This window comes from Schistocerca cancellata, chromosome 7, assembly GCF_023864275.1.
Source record: "Schistocerca cancellata isolate TAMUIC-IGC-003103 chromosome 7, iqSchCanc2.1, whole genome shotgun sequence".
NCBI classification, from domain to species: domain Eukaryota; kingdom Metazoa; phylum Arthropoda; class Insecta; order Orthoptera; family Acrididae; genus Schistocerca; species Schistocerca cancellata.
The window spans coordinates 501,220,141-501,240,242 of record NC_064632.1 but is presented as its reverse complement, the minus strand read 5'-3'; the positions used below and the strand labels follow the sequence as shown (position 1 = coordinate 501,240,242).

General features: G+C 44.2%; 1 protein-coding gene across 2 annotated transcripts in view; it reads right to left on the bottom strand.

Moving 5' to 3' along the window:
• LOC126092556 (odorant receptor 2a-like) overlaps positions 1–19,809 on the bottom strand; it is a 39,434-nt gene extending 19,625 nt beyond the window's left edge. The window contains exons 1-3 of one of the 2 annotated variants that reach the window (XM_049908215.1): positions 19,555–19,809; positions 8,526–8,625; positions 2,870–2,983 (exon numbers count right to left, since the gene is read on the bottom strand). In XM_049908215.1, the coding sequence (XP_049764172.1) occupies positions 2,870–2,983; positions 8,526–8,625; positions 19,555–19,793 (453 nt within the window). In that variant the 5' untranslated portion in view covers positions 19,794–19,809. The remainder of the gene's footprint in view (positions 1–2,869; positions 2,984–8,525; positions 8,626–19,554) is intronic. The other variant, XM_049908216.1, reaches the window with a different exon arrangement.
• Positions 19,810–20,102: the final 293 nt, after the last annotated feature.

Genomic DNA, 20,102 nt, shown 5'->3' with positions numbered 1-20,102 from the left:
CGGCTTAGTACAGACTTGGTGGGTGTGTTAGTGAATTTTCGATACGAAGATACATCATCATTTATTTTCAAAGAGCTTTCGTCATTTATTTCTGAACTTCGACCTGAAGTGTAGAAGGAACTCGATTAAATCTCCGTCCGGTCATCCAGACTGAGATTTTCGGGGATTTCCATAATTCACTAAAGGTAAATGCCTGGATGGTTTATATCTGCTTGTGCTCGGTCTCTAATGACCTCGATGTCGACGGGATGTTAAATATTAGTTTTTCCGTGATATTTTAATGCCTTTGTTGTTAAGAATAACTCTGAAATACATTCTGACGTGCGAGCGTGTCCGAAGGAACAGGCACTGCGGTGACGGCAGCGGTTATGGAATATTTGAACATATTCGCACTTGCGAACACTAACAACCGTCAGCTGTATAAGAGAATGATGACAATCAAAATTTATGCCCGCCCGAGACTGAAACGCGTATTTCACTCTTTGGTTATCTGTTCACGACCCTCGGCTAGAGCGAAACTTCCATGTTCTTCGTTTCTGCCTGACAGTCTGCTCTCGTAGACATATTATGTAATTCCCATACAGGGGAGGACATTTTTAATTGGTATGATATAGTAGAGCCTGTGTCGTTAAGAAGAAGGATGTTCGAACCTGCTTGCTTGTGCCGGAGCAGGACTAGAAGTTGGGTTTTCCTCTTATTAAACCTACATAGGCCATTTTGAGTTGTTGCTGTTTCAATACATCCAAGTCCGAACAACGAAGCTATTTGGTACTTTGTTACCACTCTTCCCGAATGGTTGTTAAGTGATATCTTAATTTCCCGACTGTATGAAGGGTTTAATGGTCCCATATCAAGTGAAAATATACATCTGCAACAAGGGATAATGATCAAGTTATTTGTGACAAAAATAATCTGTAAACTGGTGTAAAGTAATTGTAAATGCTATATGTAATTGACAAATAGTGGTTGTTAAAACGTGTACATACAAGTAGCGTACGGTTAAAAGCATTATACATAAGTTACATGTAACGAAGTTCTGAGGTAATATCAGGTAGTTCTGGTTTCAAAATGTTCAAATGTGTGTCAAATCTTATGGGACTTAACTGATAAGGTTATCAGTCCCTAAGCTTCTACACTACTTAACCTAAATTATCCTAAGGACAAACACACAAACCCATGCCCGAGGGAGGACTCGATCCTCCGTCGGGACCAGCCGCACAGTCCATGACTGCAGCGCCTTAGACCGATCGGCTAATCCCGCGCGGCAGTTATGGTTTTACGCTACTTTACCTTATCTGTAAAATTACTTCTGCAAAACAAGGAAGGTTAAGAATCATTTAACACGGCTTTTGTTCATAAAGTCTGTTAAAAGTATTATTCATTGCGTTACTAATTTAAGTGTTGTATTACGACGGTATAAGTACGTTACTGAACAGAAAATATTGCTAAATACAATCACAAAAATTTAAAAAATTATTTTTCTCAACGATAACGTCTCTGACACTAGCAAAACTCATGACGGTACTGAAGTTTCTGGGTGTCTAACGGCCAAAAAACGACGTTACCAACCGGTAAAGAGAAATATGAGGGTTCTCAGTTTCACCCTTATACCCAATTATACCTAAACTTCCCCTCCTAAAAGCAGCACTTATTTAACCACGCGTACGCTCTGGTAGAGGTCACAATTTTGAACCCTTTTCATAATTTACTTCTTGTTGTGATGTTCTGGTTATGTTTCTTATCGAAACTTGAAACACTGTTCTATTGTTCTATCACATTGTCCGAACCCGGATTCCATCTTGAAAAAAGTCAGTTCACCATCCTACTCAAGCTTCCATGCGCTCCGCAAGCACAAACCATTGTACACTGATGACTAATGGGCTCGCATAGCTAATTAAAGTACCAAACACAATCCGAAGCAGCTTTGACGGTGCCGTTCTCACCTTTCGAGGTCTCACAGTGCGAAAACCATATATTATGGCGCAAGAATCCCTCCCTAGAAAAATTACGTATAGGTGTCCTGCACAGCATACTAAATATTGCCAGTGTACTTTCGTGCATCCTGCACAGTGCTGTATATTCCTCGGACGTACACCTGGCGCCGCTCCCAGCGCTTTCACTTGATTGTCCGGATACCTTTGGCCACATGCAGTTGCTTTCACGCTTTTTACAGCACGTCACAACTGTGGAAAGAGTGAGATGACAGACTGTAAAGATTGTGAGTGATTGGTTTGCCGCGCGGGAAGTGGCCGGGTAGTGCAAGCGTTGGAACTTGGATTATTTTGCGAGTCCAGTTAACATCGTGACAATCCACAGATGAGAGCATGGAGCTGCTAAAGCCTTTATAGGGAAGTCTCAAATACACATTGCAGAACTAACAGTTTGATCGTTTAGTCACGGATTGCGAGTGACATTTTGAGTCAGTTTTTGTGTATTTCGCCGCCTGCTACAGGTACTGAGGTAATTGCTGGTGATACAGTAAAGTTACGTTTTAGTGAAATTACTACTGAATTTCAAAGTAATCACTTGTGTCATCTAGCTCAGTTGATAAAATCAGCCCCAGGTGCATTCTCTTAATTATACTGTAGTCTGCAAGTAACTTTATAATCTTGCATTAAAAAAAAAATACCAACTGTTTTGCAGTGGTGGGCAACCGGTCCTTATATAACAGTTCATAGAACAAAATGAATTCAGCTAAATCCGATCGTGCATTTGTGTTTCCTTTCCAAGATACGTTTGTTAAACAGGGCAGTAGCTATCAAATGCTATAGGTAATGCACTGCATACTACAACGATGAAGAACTGAAGAGTTAAAATGATAAGCCACATTGTGATCATTATACGTGCCGAAATTGACCTTTCCACATACCTGGTCAGTGACTACTTGCCCGAGGAAGCAGAAGAGGCCATTGTGCGCCAAGTAGACTAGGAAACCAACCGTCCTCTTCACAACCGATCCTCGTGATGCAGCTCCCTGGAACATCTGTCAAACGAATGCAAACTATGGAAAAACGAGTTCGAAATAAAGTTACAAACAGTTCGCGACGATATGTTTTATTTAATTTAACAACAACGCGTTTTTAATTGCATTGCCTTTGGTTACAGACAAAATACATCAAATATCCTAAATGAGGCACATGAAATTCTTTATGATATTTTGGCGCACGTATCAGAAGTTATTGACTAATACACTGACGGAAGAAAATCACAATACCAACAACGGTTGTGTGACAGAAGCGAAAGTTGGTGGTTGTGTTTCTACATCTGAAACACGCTGTGTATTCAAATTTGAGGCCATTGACTAAGATTCGCGCTAGTAGCGCAACGAAGATGATGTAAATCATGTTTCCTTTCAACACACGCTGTAGCGGTCGTAATCATGAAGGCAAAGGAAGGAACACTGGATTTAACGTCCCACTGACTTGTACTATAACCAAGAGGGAACAAGACTGGAGGACCAAGAACTAAGTGCTCGCGTTAGAAAGGGTGCAAGAGAGGGATGCGGCCTTTCATGCCTAGTGTTCAATTTATACATGGAAGGAACAATGATGGAAGTAAGAGAAAACTTCAAGAATAGGATTAAAATGTTGGGTGAAAAAATATCAATGATAAGATTCGCTGATGACATTTCTATCCTCATCGAAAGTGAAGACGAATTACAAAATCTGTTGAGTGGAATTAACAGTCTAAGAAATAAAGAACACTGATTGAGAGTAAAGTGGAAAAAGGCAATAGTAATGGGAAGTACCAGAAATGAGAAAGGCGAGAAACTTAACATTGTAATTGGTGATCATGAAGCAGAGAAAGTTAAAGTATTCTGCTACTTTGGAAGCAAAGTAACGCATGTCGGACGAAGCAAGGAGAACATAAAAAGCAGACTAGCACAATTTCTGGCTAAGAGAGGTTTACTCGAATTGAATTTATCCTCAGATTGAGGAAAGGAATAAATTTATAACAATGTGCGTTTGGAGAGCAGCATTGTATGGTAGTGAATCATGGATGGTGGGAAATCGGAACAGAGGACAGTCTAAGCGTTTGGTATGTGGTGCTACAGAAGAAGGGTGAAAATTAGGTGAATCATAAGATAATAATTACAGTGGAAAGCAAAATGTTAAAAGCACTGATACGAAGATGGGACAGGATGCTAGGATATATGTTAAGACGTCTTGGAATAACCTCTATGGTACTAAGGCGATGTATAGAGGGTAATAACTCTAGGTAAATACAGAGACTTGAATACATTCTACAAATAATTATGGACGTAGGGTGCATGTCCTACTGCGAGATGAAGACGTTATCACAGGAGAGGAACTAGTGGCGGGCTGCCTCCAACTACACAGAAGATAGATGAACCAAAACAATTAATAAATAAAAATAAAAGAAGATATTGTTCAAATGTTCGTTTTTTTAAGCTAGGATGATTTTCAAACCTGTTTGCGTGCAGAATGGATTGCAAAAAGTAAGTGGTTCTTTTGATAACGATCTACTGTATGCAGATAATGAAAATATTGACCTAGGTCCAGACTTGTCACAATTAAGCTCGGAGTAAGCATGTTGTGTCAGTTGCTGAACAAAGCAAAGCAATACATTAGGATATTAATTTAGCGACTTGTCAGGGTTGCATACAGATTTGAATCATTTTAAGACAATCCAGTAAGTCAGTCCTAAGATATGCCTGTCACTAGCATCAAAAGTGAATTTCAAAGAATTGCCATTTGCAGATATTTACGTAAAAAATGATATGGAAGTTAGAGTCAGTGTAACTCCATCGATCAAGTTAACTATGCTGAGTTATTAGGACGCAACTTTCTGACAAGTGTGTACAAATTTTGGCTAACAGTATTGCACCATATAAATCTTGGACGCTCTTTAATTTTCAGACAGTTATCTGCATTTGTATAACTGCTAATGTCACTTCATCTAATATTATAATGGAAAGAATGTTCAGCGTTATGTATGCAGCAAAAACACAAGTTAGAAATAGAATGAAATCAAAAATAGTTAGTGCATTCCAAACTCTAAGTTACGTAGCCATACTATGTCTACTAAAGAAAAGTTTGGAAGATTTAACAGCTCGGTTCATTGAACTACTTTAAACCGTAATACTGAAGAAGATGAGAGTGATTTGCAATCGAAGCTACTCATCAGAATATACCATGCGTAATTTTGGTATAATGATTCATGAACCATTTCATGTTATAAGTTCTTGAATTAATAAATATGATAATAACATGTCACTGTATTTGAATTTAATAACTGTTTTATCTTCTACACCATATTTTAATCTCCGTGGGTTCAGTTCCACCTGGACTAGAGAAGTTTTTCTTTGAAGAAAAAAGTACCTCGGCATGTCCAATCTTTCATTTCTGAATGTGAGTGTGCTGGAGTGTGTGTTTCCGGTTACAGAATAACCAGCACGCTTCCAGTCTGTTATTTGTGATTGTGAGTGCGCTGGAGCGTGTGTTTCCGGTTACTGAATAACCAGCACGCTTCTGAACTTATTCCCGAACTGTCACTGTCGAGTCACATGACAGTTTAGCCTAGAATTACAAAATTAAGATAACTGAATGAAAACTGCGCTGTTTTGGCTATTTTCATTGATATTAATATGACAATACTTTGGTTCCTTTTTTGTTCAATAATTGGCTGAAGACGAATGGGAACACCTCGTAAACACCGACGCGAGCTATATCGTTATTTAACTGTGTTTAGGCAGAGGTGAACTCTGATATTTGCTGCAATTTTATTGTTTCAAATTGCGTGACAGATTTATTAGGTGTTGTGGAAACTAACTTTGAGATTTACAGCTCGTTTCGAGAAGTGAGGCGTGGCTTCATAATACAATTTTGTATAAGTTATTTTTCGTAACTGTTTTAGTTAACCTATTTCGTCTCTTGTTACAGTAATGTACCTCAGTTTGTGGAAAACGGGACCCTTTTACGACCATTATGTTGTCCATTTCTTTGTCTGTCTGTCTGTCTGTCCGACTGTTAGTAATCTCTTTCCTCAGGGATGGGTAGACGTCTCAAGTGGAAATTTATGTCGCTTACTAAGCTCTACAGTCCATTCGCGGTGTAAAAAATATAAGTTTGTAATTCAATGCAATCAAAAGATACGACCATTTATATAATAAATTTTGATACTTACAAACTCACTCATCAATATCTACAGGGTACTTCCCGTTGACCTAGAGTGAAGTTTGCCAAGAAGCAAGGTTTCACAGTACAAGTAAAGGATAAAATCCAAAAATTGTTAATTTATAATTATACCACAGGAAAAACATATTTTGGTCCTTTTTTTTACCTATAAGTCAATCTCTCCGTCTGGTAAGACCCCTTTTCTCAGTCACAGGTTATCATGTTAAGTTCAATTTTATGTCAAATACTAAGGTGTACGGCTCATTCGCGGTGTAAGCTTCTAAGCCAATGCAGTCGAAAGATACGGCCATTTATGTCACAGATTTTTGTACTCAAAAACTCACACCAAACCCTTTAGGATACTTCCCTATGACCAATAATCATGAAATTTGGCAAGAAGCTAGGATTAACAGTAAGAGAAAAGGAAAAAAATACAAAAATTGATAATTTGTAACTACATCAGACGAGAAAAAATTTCTTTTTCATTTTTGTAGGACTGTCTGTGTCACTTTGCTAAGACCAATTTTCCTCAGCAACGAGATGTATCAAGTTCAAATTTATGTCAGATGGTAAGGTCTGCTATCACTAGGCGGTGTAATAAATTTAAGCTTCTAAATCAATGCCGTCGTAAGATACGCAGTTTATGTAACATATTGTGATAGAAACTCACTCATTAAAACCTATACGGTACTTCCCAGTGACCTAGAATCATGAAATTTGACAAGAAGCAACGTATCACAGTACAAATAAAGAAACAGTCCAAGAGTGTAAATTTGTAATTATATCAGCAAACAAAAAATTTTTTGTAGTTTGTTGTACGACAGTGTGTAAGTCCCCTTTCTCAAAGACGGGTAGAGTCATATATTAAGGTCTACGGCCCCCTGGCGTTGTAAAACTGTGATCTATCTAAGTCACTGCAGTCAAAAGATACGGCAATTTACGTCGCATATTCTGATACTCGTAAACTCATTCATCAAAACCTATAGAGTACTTCTGATGATCAAAAAACATGAAATCTGGGAAGAATCAAAGTTTTACTTTATAATATAATTTCAAAAGTCCGAAAACTGGAAAATTCTAATTACATTGCACGGAAAAATATGTTGTCATTTATTGTCAATCTGTCTGTCTGTTAGTCTGTTGAGCCCCCTTTTTCTCAAGAATGATAGACATATTAAGTTGAAACTGACGTCACATTCTATGGTCTGTAGTCAGCAAAATTTGTTAAGCTGCTACAGTCAGTGCTACGAAAAGGTAACGGCCATATGTCACATATTTTAACACTCGTAAACTCATTCCTCAAAACCTACAAGGTACTTCCCGTCGACCTAGAATCATTAGATTAGCCTGCCAGCAAGGTTTCACACTACAACGAAAGGAAAAAGTTCGAAAATTGTGAATTTTGTAACTATATTAAAGGAAGAAGAATTTTTTTGGATATTTTTATTCAACTGTCAGTCCATCCCTCCCTCTCATAAACCCCCTTTCTCCTCAGGAACTTTTAGGTACGCGTATATCAAGTTGAAATTTAGTTCACATACTGAGGTCCATAATCTTTTAGTGATGTAAAAACGTTAAGCTTCTAAGTTCACAATCAAAAGATATGGCACTATATGTCAAACATTTTGATGCTGGCGCACTCACTCATTAAAATCTATAGAGCACTTCCCCTTGACGTGGTATCACAAAATTTCGCAAGAAAGAAGGTTTCACAGGAAAAAAAATCAGAAAAAGGTTAATTTGTAATTATATCACACGAAAGAAATATTTCTTTTATCATCTGTTATCACACTTCAAACTTGAAATTAAAACATTGTTGAAAGACTTGGAATCCCTGGGGACCGATATCCTGCCAGTATCAATGTCGATGACGGGAAAAATCATCGAAATCTTCGATTCCCGTAATGGATTCAGTTTCAACGAAATACTCAGTGCCCGAGTACCATTCGCAGCTGCCCAATTTTTTGCTACGAAAATATTTCAGGAATCTTGCCGTGTTAGGATATAGGCTCAAAGGAACGACACAGGCTCACCCCGCATAGACGTCAATGAGGCACGTAAAAGTTTGAGGCCGTACTTTGCCCACATTTGCTAGCACGTTTTATCCAGTAATAATTAAGAGTGACTCCTTCAGGGATTGTGTAACAAAATTGTTAAGTTACGTTGCAAGATTGAGGTAAAACAAAGACAACTTGATGTGAAATGGTCGTATGGGTATTTTAAGCACTCCTCAACATGATTCAAATTTTGAACCTCTGTATTCTGAGTTAACGAAATCTGCAAACAGTCTATATTTTGTCTCTCCTGTGACATCTACTTTACTAATTTTACAGTGGTTACAAGTCTTACCATTTTCAAATACTATTGCTTACCGAGTAACCTGCTTACCTCCACAAATCCGAAAGCATGCAAACAAATGACAACAGTGCTAAGCACCAGCACAATCGTGATAGATTTACTCATCGCTGCCTCCAGCTCGCCGGTGCATCTGTAACAGTAATATTTCATTCCATGAGAGTTCACAATGCTCCAGAATGACTTTAGATGCTAGAGGGAGTAATAAACAGCTTATATATATATATATATATATATATATATATATATATATATATATATATACTCCTGGAAATGGAAAAAAGAACACATTGACACCGGTGTGTCAGACCCACCATACTTGCTCCGGACACTGCGAGAGGGCTGTACAAGCAATGATCACACGCACGGCACAGCGGACACACCAGGAACCGCGGTGTTGGCCGTCGAATGGCGCTAGCTGCGCAGCATTTGTGCACCGCCGCCGTCAGTGTCAGCCAGTTTGCCGTGGCATACGGAGCTCCATCGCAGTCTTTAACACTGGTAGCATGCCGCGACAGCGTGGACGTGAACCGTATGTGCAGTTGACGGACTTTGAGCGAGGGCGTATAGTGGGCATGCGGGAGGCCGGGTGGATGTACCGCCGAATTGCTCAACACGTGGGGCGTGAGGTCTCCACAGTACATCGATGTTGTCGCCAGTGGTCGGCGGAAGGTGCACGTGCCCGTCGACCTGGGACCGGACCGCAGCGACGCACGGATGCACGCCAAGACCGTAGGATCCTACGCAGTGCCGTAGGGGACCGCACCGCCACTTCCCAGCAAATTAGGGACACTGTTGCTCCTGGGGTATCGGCGAGGACCATTCGCAACCGTCTCCATGAAGCTGGGCTACGGTCCCGCACACCGTTAGGCCGTCTTCCGCTCACGCCCCAACATCGTGCAGCCCGCCTCCAGTGGTGTCGCGACAGGCGTGAATGGAGGGACGAATGGAGACGTGTCGTCTTCAGCGATGAGAGTCGCTTCTGCCTTGGTGCCAATGATGGTCGTATGCGTGTTTGGCGCCGTGCAGGTGAGCACCACAATCAGGACTGCATACGACCGAGGCACACAGGGCCAACACCCGGCTTCATGGTGTGGGGAGCGATCTCCTACACTTGCCGTACACCACTGGTGATCGTCGAGGGGACACTGAATAGTGCACGGTACATCCAAACCGTCATCGAACCCATCGTTCTACCATTCCTAGACCGGCAAGGGAACTTGCTGTTCCAACAGGACAATGCACGTCCGCATGTATCCCGTGCCACCCAACGTGCTCTAGAAGGTGTAAGTCAACTACCCTCGCCAGCAAGATCTCCGGATCTGTCCCCCATTGAGCATGTTTGGGACTGGATGAAGCATCGTCTCACGCGGTCTGCACGTCCAGCACGAACGCTGGTCCAACTGAGGCGCCAGGTGGAAATGGCATGGCAAGCCGTTCCACGGGACTACATCCAGCATCTCTACGATCGTCTCCATGGGAGAATAGCAGCCTGCATTGCTGCGAAAGGTGGATATACACTGTACTAGTGCCGACATTGTGCATGCTCTGTTGCCTGTGTCTATGTGCCTGTGGTTCTGTCAGTGTGATCATGTGATGTATCTGACCCCAGGAATGTGTCAATAAAGTTTCCCCTTCCTGGGACAATGAATTCACGGTGTTCTTATTTCAATTTCCAGGAGTGTATATTCAGATTTCGCGCGTCACATAACAGTCGCGCTAGTAGTGGCGCTATGAGGGTGCAACCAGGTTTCATTTAAATACACGCTGTAACGGTGGTGAGCGTTTGTTACCTTCGAGACTGAACGTGGTGTGTTGATGTTAGTCAAGAATACATTTAAGGTGGCAAAAAAGGCATTATCAACACCTCACTGAGTTTGAACGAGATCGTGTAATAGGGCTACGAGAAGCTTTGGATGTTCCTTATGTGACACTGCAGAAGGACTTGGTAGGAATGCAGGCACTGTACATGATTGCTGGCAGCGGTGGTCACAAGAATGCTCGGTTCCAAGAAGACAAGGCTCCAGACGGCCAGGTGGCACAACTGAGAGGGAAGGCCTTTATGTTCGGCGTATTGCTCTGGCGTGTCGAACTGCAGCCATTTCTGCAGCTGTTCGCACCAAAGCGACACAACGAACTGATACGAGTCCGTTACTTCAAGGACAGGTCCGAGTCGGACACCCTGCAGTGAGCATTCCACTCACACCAAAACGACGCCATTTACGGTTTCAACGTTGTCAAGCGAGAATTCACTGGAGGGCAGAGTGGAGGTAGTTCATGTTTCTGATGAAAGCTGGTTCTGCTTTGGTGCCAGTTATAGCCGTGTGTTGGTTAGAAGCAGGCCGGTTGAGGCCCTGCAACCAAGCTGTGTGCTAGGCACACAGGACCTACACCTGGAGCTACGGTCAGGTGTGCAACTTCGCATGATGCAGGAGCACTCTCATTATTTCACGCATCCCGACTGAAAAACTGTACGTTAATCTGGTGATTCAACCTATTATGTTGCCATTCACGAACAGCATTACAGCGTGTACTTCCAAACAGGGTAACTCTCGATCACATACCGTTGTCATAACACAACATGCTTCACAGTGTGTCGACATGTGCCTTGTCTGGCTCGATCACCGTACCTGTTTCCAGTCGAGCACATATGGGACATCATCAGGCGCTAATTATAACGTTACCCAGAAACCGTGGGTTTACCGTCCGTGTATTGAGAAGCTAGTACAACACTGGAACTCCGCCGGCCGATGTGGCCGTGCGGTTCTCGGCGCTTCAGTCTGGAGCCGCGTGACCTCTTCGGTCACAGGTTCGAATCCTGCCTCGGGCATGGATGTGTGTGATGTCCTTAGGTTAATTAGTTTAAGTAGTTCTAGGTTCTAGGGGACTGATGACCTTAGATGTTAAGTCCCATAGTGCTCAGAGCCATTTGAACTGGAACTCCACCAGACGAAGTGACATCCGGCACCTGTACAACACAATGCATCTACGGTTACATCCTTGTATTCAGAATTCTGGCGGTTATGACGGTTATTAATGTATCAGCATTACATATTTGCAACGGCTTATCTCGATCTTATATTGACCTGTGATCTTCCAATCATTTAAATTTGCTATAATCCTATATAAAATGTATTCCTGGCAGTTCATTACTCTACATTAATTAATTTTTGGTGTTGCAATGTAGTTTCGTCGGCTAGTTGCCATTTTTACGGCCGGGAGAGTTGTGCTGACCACATGCCCCCAAATATCGGCATCCAGTGACGGTTAGCTGTGGATGACACGGGGGCCGGTCGGTACCGTTGGGCCTTCCAAGGACTGTTCGGACATAGTATCTTTAGCTGTCATTGTATCTCGACGTTGAAAACGACGCGAGATACCAGTAGCACGCAGGGTTCCTGATCGCTGGATAGTCAACCAAGGATAGCTGCCTGGCCATCAGCATATCTAGTACTGGTAACCTCAGTGAATGAGTAATGCTGGGTCCGTGGCGATGGTGAAGCTTTTATTAGCAGTGCACTTTGTTCAGCGAAGTCAGTCAGTGCCCGAGGGTGGTTACTGCTCAGGTGGCAGTAAGAGCCCACTACACTCCTGGAAATGGAAAAAAGAACACATTGACACCGGTGTGTCAGACCCACCATACTTGCTCCGGACACTGCGAGAGGGCTGTACAAGCAATGATCACACCCACGGCACAGCGGACACACCAGGAACCGCGGTGTTGGCCGTCGAATGGCGCTAGCTGCGCAGCATTTGTGCACCGCCGCCGTCAGTGTCAGCCAGTTTGCCGTGGCATACGGAGCTCCATCGCAGTCTTTAACACTGGTAGCATGCCGCGACAGCGTGGACGTGAACCGTATGTGCAGTTGACGGACTTTGAGCGAGGGCGTATAGTGGGCATGCGGGAGGCCGGGTGGACGTACCGCCGAATTGCTCAACACGTGGGGCGTGAGGTCTCCACGGTACATCGATGTTGTCGCCAGTGGTCGGCGGAAGGTGCACGTGCCCGTCGACCTGGGACCGGACCGCAGCGACGCACGGATCCACGCCAAGACCGTAGGATCCTACGCAGTGCCGTAGGGGACCGCACCGCCACTTCCCAGCAAATTAGGGACACTGTTGCTCCTGGGGTATCGGCGAGGACCATTCGCAACCGTCTCCATGAAGCTGGGCTACGGTCCCGCACACCGTTAGGCCGTCTTCCGCTCGCGCCCCAACATCGTGCAGCCCGCCTCCAGTGGTGTCGCGACAGGCGTGAATGGAGGGACGAATGGAGACGTGTCGTCTTCAGCGATGAGAGTCGCTTCTGCCTTGGTGCCAATGATGGTCGTATGCGTGTTTGGCGCCGTGCAGGTGAGCGCCACAATCAGGACTGCATACGACCGAGGCACACAGGGCCAACACCCGGCATCATGGTGTGGGGAGCGATCTCCTACACTGGCCGTACACCACTGGTGATCGTCGAGGGGACACTGAATAGTGCACGGGACATCCAATCCGTCATCGAACCCATCGTTCTACCATTCCTAGACCGGCAAGGGAACTTGCTGTTCCAACAGGACAATGCACGTCCGCATGTATCCCGTGCCACCCAACGTGCTCTAGAAGGTGAAAGTCAACTACCCTCGCCAGCAAGATCTCCGGATCTGTCCCCCATTGAGCATGTTTGGGACTGGATGAAGCGTCGTCTCACGCGGTCTGCACGTCCAGCAATAACGCTTGTCCTACTGAGGCGCCAGGTGGAAATGGCATGGCAAGCCGTTCCACAGGACTACATCCAGCATCTCTACGATCGTCTCCATGGGAGAATAGCAGCCTGCATTGCTGCGAAAGGTGGATATACACTGTACTAGTGCCGACATTGTGCATGCTCTGTTGCCTGTGTCTATGTGCCTGTGGTTCTGTCAGTGTGATCATGTGATGTATCTGACCCCAGGAATGTGTCAATAAAGTTTCCCCTTCCTGGGACAATGAATTTACGGTGTTCTTATTTCAATTTCCAGGAGTGTACATAGCTGGCAGCAACCAACCAGGCAGCGTTGCTGACGTAGATGGTGTCAGCACCAAACCGAAGCTGAGAGGCTGTTAGTGGCGAGTGTTGTCAGCAGCCCAGGAGATGACTAGCAGGCTATGCATGGCCCAGATCCAACCCAGGATCTCCAGAGACGATGGAAGGCTAGGCGCTTGTGGACGCTGAATGGTCCCACTGAAGAGGTCCCAGACCTTGAGCAATGGGCTAACTGGTGCTATATAGCCCATGTCTGTGTCTGGTTGTAGGTGCTGACCGTGGAGGCTGCCAGCTGGCATGGAAACGGGATCGGTTCCAAGTCAGGTGTCGAAGTCAGGAATGATGTTGAAGTACATGAAATCGTCAATGGTAGTCTAGTCACGTCAGAAGCCCAGTCTGACGTCAGGGCAGGACTGGCGTAACTTCAAGCTACGAAAGAAAAGCAGAGCAGCTGATCTTACACTCACCTTGAGGGCCAGCTATACTGCCATAATCAGCACTGTTGTGATTAGAAGCAGAGCCAGTTGTCACGTACACCTGGAAAGCACTGTCTTAGGTACTGGCGTGGACGAATCTGGCACGTTGTAGGGCAGCATTTGGAGTGCAGGATGCTAAACTAACTGTGTTACAGAGCACTGGACGTTTATAACTGGCCACCCATTTGGCCGACTGTCGTAACCCGCTCTAGTCGATCATAAAATATGTCACGATAACATCATACTTATGGTGCAGGCGACATTTGTCGGTATTCGCCTGCACACATGCGACATTTTTCAAAATGGTTCAAATGCCTCTAAGCACTATGGGACTTAATATCTGAGGTCATCAGTCCCCTAGACTAACCTAAAGACATCACACACATCCATGCCCGAGGCAGGATTCGAACCTGCGACGGCAGCAGCAGCGCAGTCCGGACTGAAGCGCCTAGAACCGATCGGCCACAGCGGCCGGCGCGACATTTTTCTGTTCTCACCTGCTCCCTGCATTTGGTGGTAATTGCTAAGATCAAGACAAACAGGTGAGGAAAGGAGGTAAATAATAATGTAAAGGACGCAGGAAGAGTACGGAAGTGTAGCTCTGAAAACTGTGATGCATGGGAAAACCTAGAGAGGGCGTTCAACCGACAGTGGATGGTAAATGTCACCTGCTGTAGGTATGTCTAGCCTGTGGAGCATATAAAGCTGACCATTAAGCAAATTCTAGGTAATGATTCATAATTTTGCGTGTGTGGCCTTAAAATCAAATTCTTTGTCGAACATCTTTCGTCTGTTCATATATGCTTCTCTTCGTCAAGAAATAGGAAATAAAAGTATCACAGAAGTGGGAAGAGTTGCACTTCGTGAGTGTAACTTCTTGGGAGGTTAAACCAGTATGTCTTACCGAGATTCGAGCATAGAAATGTTGCCTTTCGCGGGTAAATGTCCATGTCTTCCGCAATACAATGTCGATTGAAGAAGAATTGAAGTGTTTGAAGATTGCCTTCACCTAAGAAGGTAAGTAAATTCAGAATGGTTGAAATGGCTCTGAGCACTATGGTACTTAACATCTGAGGTCATCAGTCCCCTAGAACTTAGAACTACTTAAACCTAACTAACTTAAGGACATCACACACATCCATGCCCGAGGCAGGATTCGAACCTGGGACCGTAGTGGTAGCGCGGTTCCAGACTGAAGTGCCTAGAACTGCTCGGCCACACCGGCCGGCTAAGTAAATTCGATTCGTTATATTTTAGTTTGTTAGCTAACTTGATCTGAGAATATGAGCGAGAAAAAAGTGCAGGTGATAGTGCAGATCATTGGAGCTTAAGGAAGGCGGTACGGAATGAAAATAAGTGCGAGGGAAACAAATATAATGCCATTAAGAAGGAGTATAAGATAAAGTTAATTATGAATAGAGAAATATTAGAACATGTGCAAAGTAGAATAGAAGGCAGATAAAAGTGCTGTCCAAAAATGAAAATCGGGATAGAAATGGCGAAAGGGGAATTTGACTTTTCTGCAGATATATGGACAAATATTTTGTGTTTAAACGTGTGCAATGAGGAGAAACGGCTATGCAGGAGGCATTTCAGATGTGTGGTCGGCAAATGAGGAGGTGCTGAGAAGAGTACGAGATCAGAAGGAAAGAAGAAAGATAAGAGTTTAACGTCCCGTCGACCGTCATAATATTAGAGATGGAGCAAAAGATTGGATTAAAGAAGGATGGGCAAGAAAATTGGCAGTGATCTTTCTACGGAACCTTCCCGGCATTTGCCTGAAGGAATTTAGGAGGTTCACTGACTACTTAAATCAGGATGGTCGCACGCGTATTTGAAATGTCGTCCTGTCGAATGCAAGTCCAGTATGGTAATCACTGTCCCATTCGGCTCGGTGCGAGGGCGGAGAAATCCATTTGACTGGACATATAAAGAAAAGAGTGCGGAAGAGATTTCAGATCTTGGGCGATTTCAGGAGGCCGCACGAACAACCGTATTGGAAAGGAAGCATTGGCCCATCGGGATGGGGATGCGGAACACTGTCTAACATGGGACAAACGTCAAGGTGGTGATGCCTCTAATCTTCACAAACCTGAATTCTTTTCCGATCAACATTGTATCCTGGAAGACATAAACATTTACCCGCAAAAGGCAACGTTTCCGTCTTCGAATCTCGGTAGAACGTACCAGTCTAGACTGCCACGAAGTTTCAAATCAGTGCACACTCCACTGCAGGGTGGTTATTCTGGAAACAATCGCTTGAGCTGTAGTCATTCCTCCGCAGTGCCCTTTCTTCCATGCGTGTTAGTTGCACAAGGCAAGCAAGAACTTCTGTGAATTTTGGCTAATAGAAGGAATGTATTGGAGGAAGTAATGTTACACGGGCGGTCGTAAAAGCGTGAGGATAGCTCAGTCGGTAGAGCACTGCCATCGAAAAGAAAAAGGCTCGTGGTTCGAGTTTCGGTAGGACACACAGTTTTAATCAGGGACAAAGTTTCACATCAGCACAAATTCCGCTGCAGGGTGAAAATTCATTAAGAAGAAATACCAGTTTTTTACGACAGACAGAGCAAAATGAGACTCACAGAGGGATGAGGAGGAATAGAAAAGTAATTTTAATAAGGAACGGACTGCGTATACGTTTGTTTATAGGACGGTATGAACTTTTTCTAATGTAAGTGCAAGCAAAGTCTGTAAGAGAGCTATACAATCTGAGAAGAATTTTATGTATGTCGACGATCGTGGCCTAACACTCTAATCGTGGTTACTGGATACGTCGTAAATGAGAAATCTTGTTCTTCTTCCTCTCGTTAGCGTTTACCCCGTTGTAGATACGGACGCCGCTATAATGAAGTTTTGGCAGTTTTTAATTTATTTACCTTTGCTGCCGGATGTTCTTCCTACCGCTACAGTCGTGAGTTATCTGAGAGAGGGAAGTCGTGTGCATCCCCTGTCTGCGAATTGTGTGAACTTTGTTGCGTGTGTGTGTGTGTGTGTGTGTGTGTGTGTGTGTGTGTGTGATCGTATTGTAACTGTTTATCTATCGAATTTCATGAGGCGCAAAGTGGAGCCATGCGTAAACGAGTGTGGGAAACACAAACTAGGACTGTTGATAGTTTTTAAAATATCTGGAATCCGATATATCGATATTTAAAAATATCACTACCGGCCTTCAAAATACCGAAAATAGCATCGATATATCAATTATCGACAGTACAAATATCGATGTACCTGCCAATAATAATATCGGCTGCACATTTGCAAATATACTGCCAATTTTGTAGCTGTATATTTAAATACTGGTTTATTATTAGGTATTCTGTAGATCAGCAAGCTAGCAGCCTCCCTATCCCCTTCAGAGCAAGAACTGAAAGGTAAACAATGCACGTTCGCGCTTGGCGATAACCACTTTGCTAACAATGGCAACTTCGTGTAAGTGGCACAATAAAAGCTGTCCGATTGGTCCGCCGTTCGGTTTCGCCACGTATCGGATTTGTCCGGAACGCTTCATGTCGATTTTCCTATTTTTTCATTTCTGCCAAAGCCAGTGGTATAGCAGTTGCACTGTGAAAATTGTGTGGTGATCTAACTGTTGCAGTGTCTGTTGGTAGAGCCGAGCGCCAATTGCTTCACCATTTTCACTCACGCGTCGCCGCCCACCGGAAAGACCAATCTTGTCAATTAGATTTATGTTCATCATTTCCAGAAGCTGTTTTTTGAAGAATGCCGATGTGACGAAATAGTCCGCTAGCTGCGTTAAAAATTTTTTTTAGCGCCAGTGGTATGATATCTCTTCACATCGGAAATCTTGTTATTTCATACACACCGCCACCCCGCATTTCAATCGGACTTCTTTTTCTTTTGTGCAACATGTCCTTGCTCCACACAGTCAAAGTGAAACAAATGATGTGATGAAAGCTCAAAAAGTAATAAGGCTACTCCACACAGCGAGACTAAAATGATGTTGTACCACAGTTTCAAAAGAACAACTTTAGATATCCAGAATTAGATTTTCACAGTGGAGCGGAGTGTGCGGTGTGCGCTAATATGGAAATTCCTGGCAGCTTAATATTGTGTGCCGGACCGAGACTCAAACTCGGGGCCTTTGCCTTTCGCGGGAAAGTGATCTATCATCCGAAAACAAAGGAAGTAGGTTACAGTACGCTTGTTCGCCCACTGCTTGAATACTGCTCAGCAGTGTGGGATCCGAACCAGATAGGGTTGATAGAAGAGATAGAGAAGATCCAACGGAGAGCAGCGCGCTTCGTTACAGGATCATTTAGTAATCGCGAAAGCGTTACGGAGATGATAGATAAACTCTAGTGGAAGACTCTGCAGGAGAGACGCTCAGTAACTCGGTACGGGCTTTTGTCAAAGTTTCGAGAACATACCTTCACCGAAGAGTCAAGCAGTATATTGCTCCCTCCTACGTATATCTCGCGAAGAGACCATGAGGATAAAACCAGAGAGATTAGAGCCCACACAGAGGCATACCGACAATCCTTCTTTCCACGAACAATACGAGACTGGAATAGAAGGGAGAACCGATAGAGGTACTGAAGGTACCCTCCGCCACACACCGTCAGGTGGCTCGTGGAGTATGGATGTAGATGTAGATGTAGATGAGCTACCCAAGCACGACTCACGGCCCGTCCTCACGGCTTCAGTTCTGCCAGCACCTCGTCTCCTACCTTCCAAACTTTACAGAAGCTTCCAGAATGATATTTTCACTCTGCAGCGGAGTGTGCGCTGATATTAAACTTCCTGGCAGATTAAACTGTGTGCCGGACCGAGACTTGAACTCGGGACCTTTGGCTTTCGCGGGCAAGTGCTCTACCAGCTAAGATACCGAAGCACGACTCACGCCCGGTCCTCACACTTTGGAAGATAGGAGACGAGATACTGGCAGAAGCAGAGCTGTGACAACCGGGCGTGAGTCGTGCTTCGGTATCTCAGATGGTAGAGCACTTGCCCGCGAAAGGCAAAGGTCCCGAGTTCGAGTCTCGGTCGGGCACACAGTTTTAATCTGCCAGGAAGTTTACAGAAGCTCTCCTGCGAACCTAGCAGTACTAGCACTCCTGGAAGAAAGGATATTGCGGAGACCTGGCTTAGCCACAGCCTAGGGGATGTTTCCAGAATGAGATTTTCACTCTGCAGCGGAGTGTGCGCTGATATGAAACTTTGTGGCAGATTAATACTGTGTGCTAGACCGAGACTCGAACTCGGGATTTTGCCTTTCACTGGCAAGTGTTGTGCCATCTAACTTCAGATATTTACCGAAAACTGTGAAAAAATATGATATATAGCCATTTTGATATCGATAGATCGGTGGAAAAGCATATTGCCGGTATATATCAATATTATAGGGAAAAAATATCGATGCATAGGTGTTTTATCAACAGCCCTAACTCAGACTGGCCAGTTCACCGGCCACGGTCGATAATCACCCTTATGGATTCTATGCTGGTCTCCCTGATCTTCCTGTCTCCCATCTAGCGCACTGCATGTCACGCTGTATGTGTTAGGTACCTATAGGCAGACGTATGGTAAAAATATTCAAAGAAGTGTACGCACTTACATCATGATCCTCTGATGATGGCGAATATTCTTCACTAGGCTCTTGTAGAGTTCTCGACATGCGTCGCTTGTATTATCATAGAGAGGTGTACTGCTATGCAGCTCGTCTTCTACTATTATTTTATTCTCGTTGTAGAAATAAATTCCTTTAGAAGGCTCTCTGTCTGTACCAGAATATTCCAGAATGGTCTTGTTTCCCGTCGACTGGCTTTCCATTCGTGCTGCCGCTGTCAATCGCATACGAGCGATATTTGCATTCAGGACATCCAGCTCGGCGGCTAGCAGCAGCAAAACGTGAGAAAAGTATATGTCCATCAAGACACTAGTTTGGACAACGATCAGGGCAGAGACTACTTGGAGGACGTACCCTATTTCGTAATTCGGTGACGCCTGCCCGTCCCCAGGCGTCAGCATGTACAGCGCGGGGCGCCGGTAGAGCTCGGTGACGTTCCCAGTCGTCACATAACGCCGTTCCAGCATCGGCTGTGCTATCCACGCCGGTAACACCAGGACTGGAGCAGCCTGGAACAAGCAGGAGACATCCATATT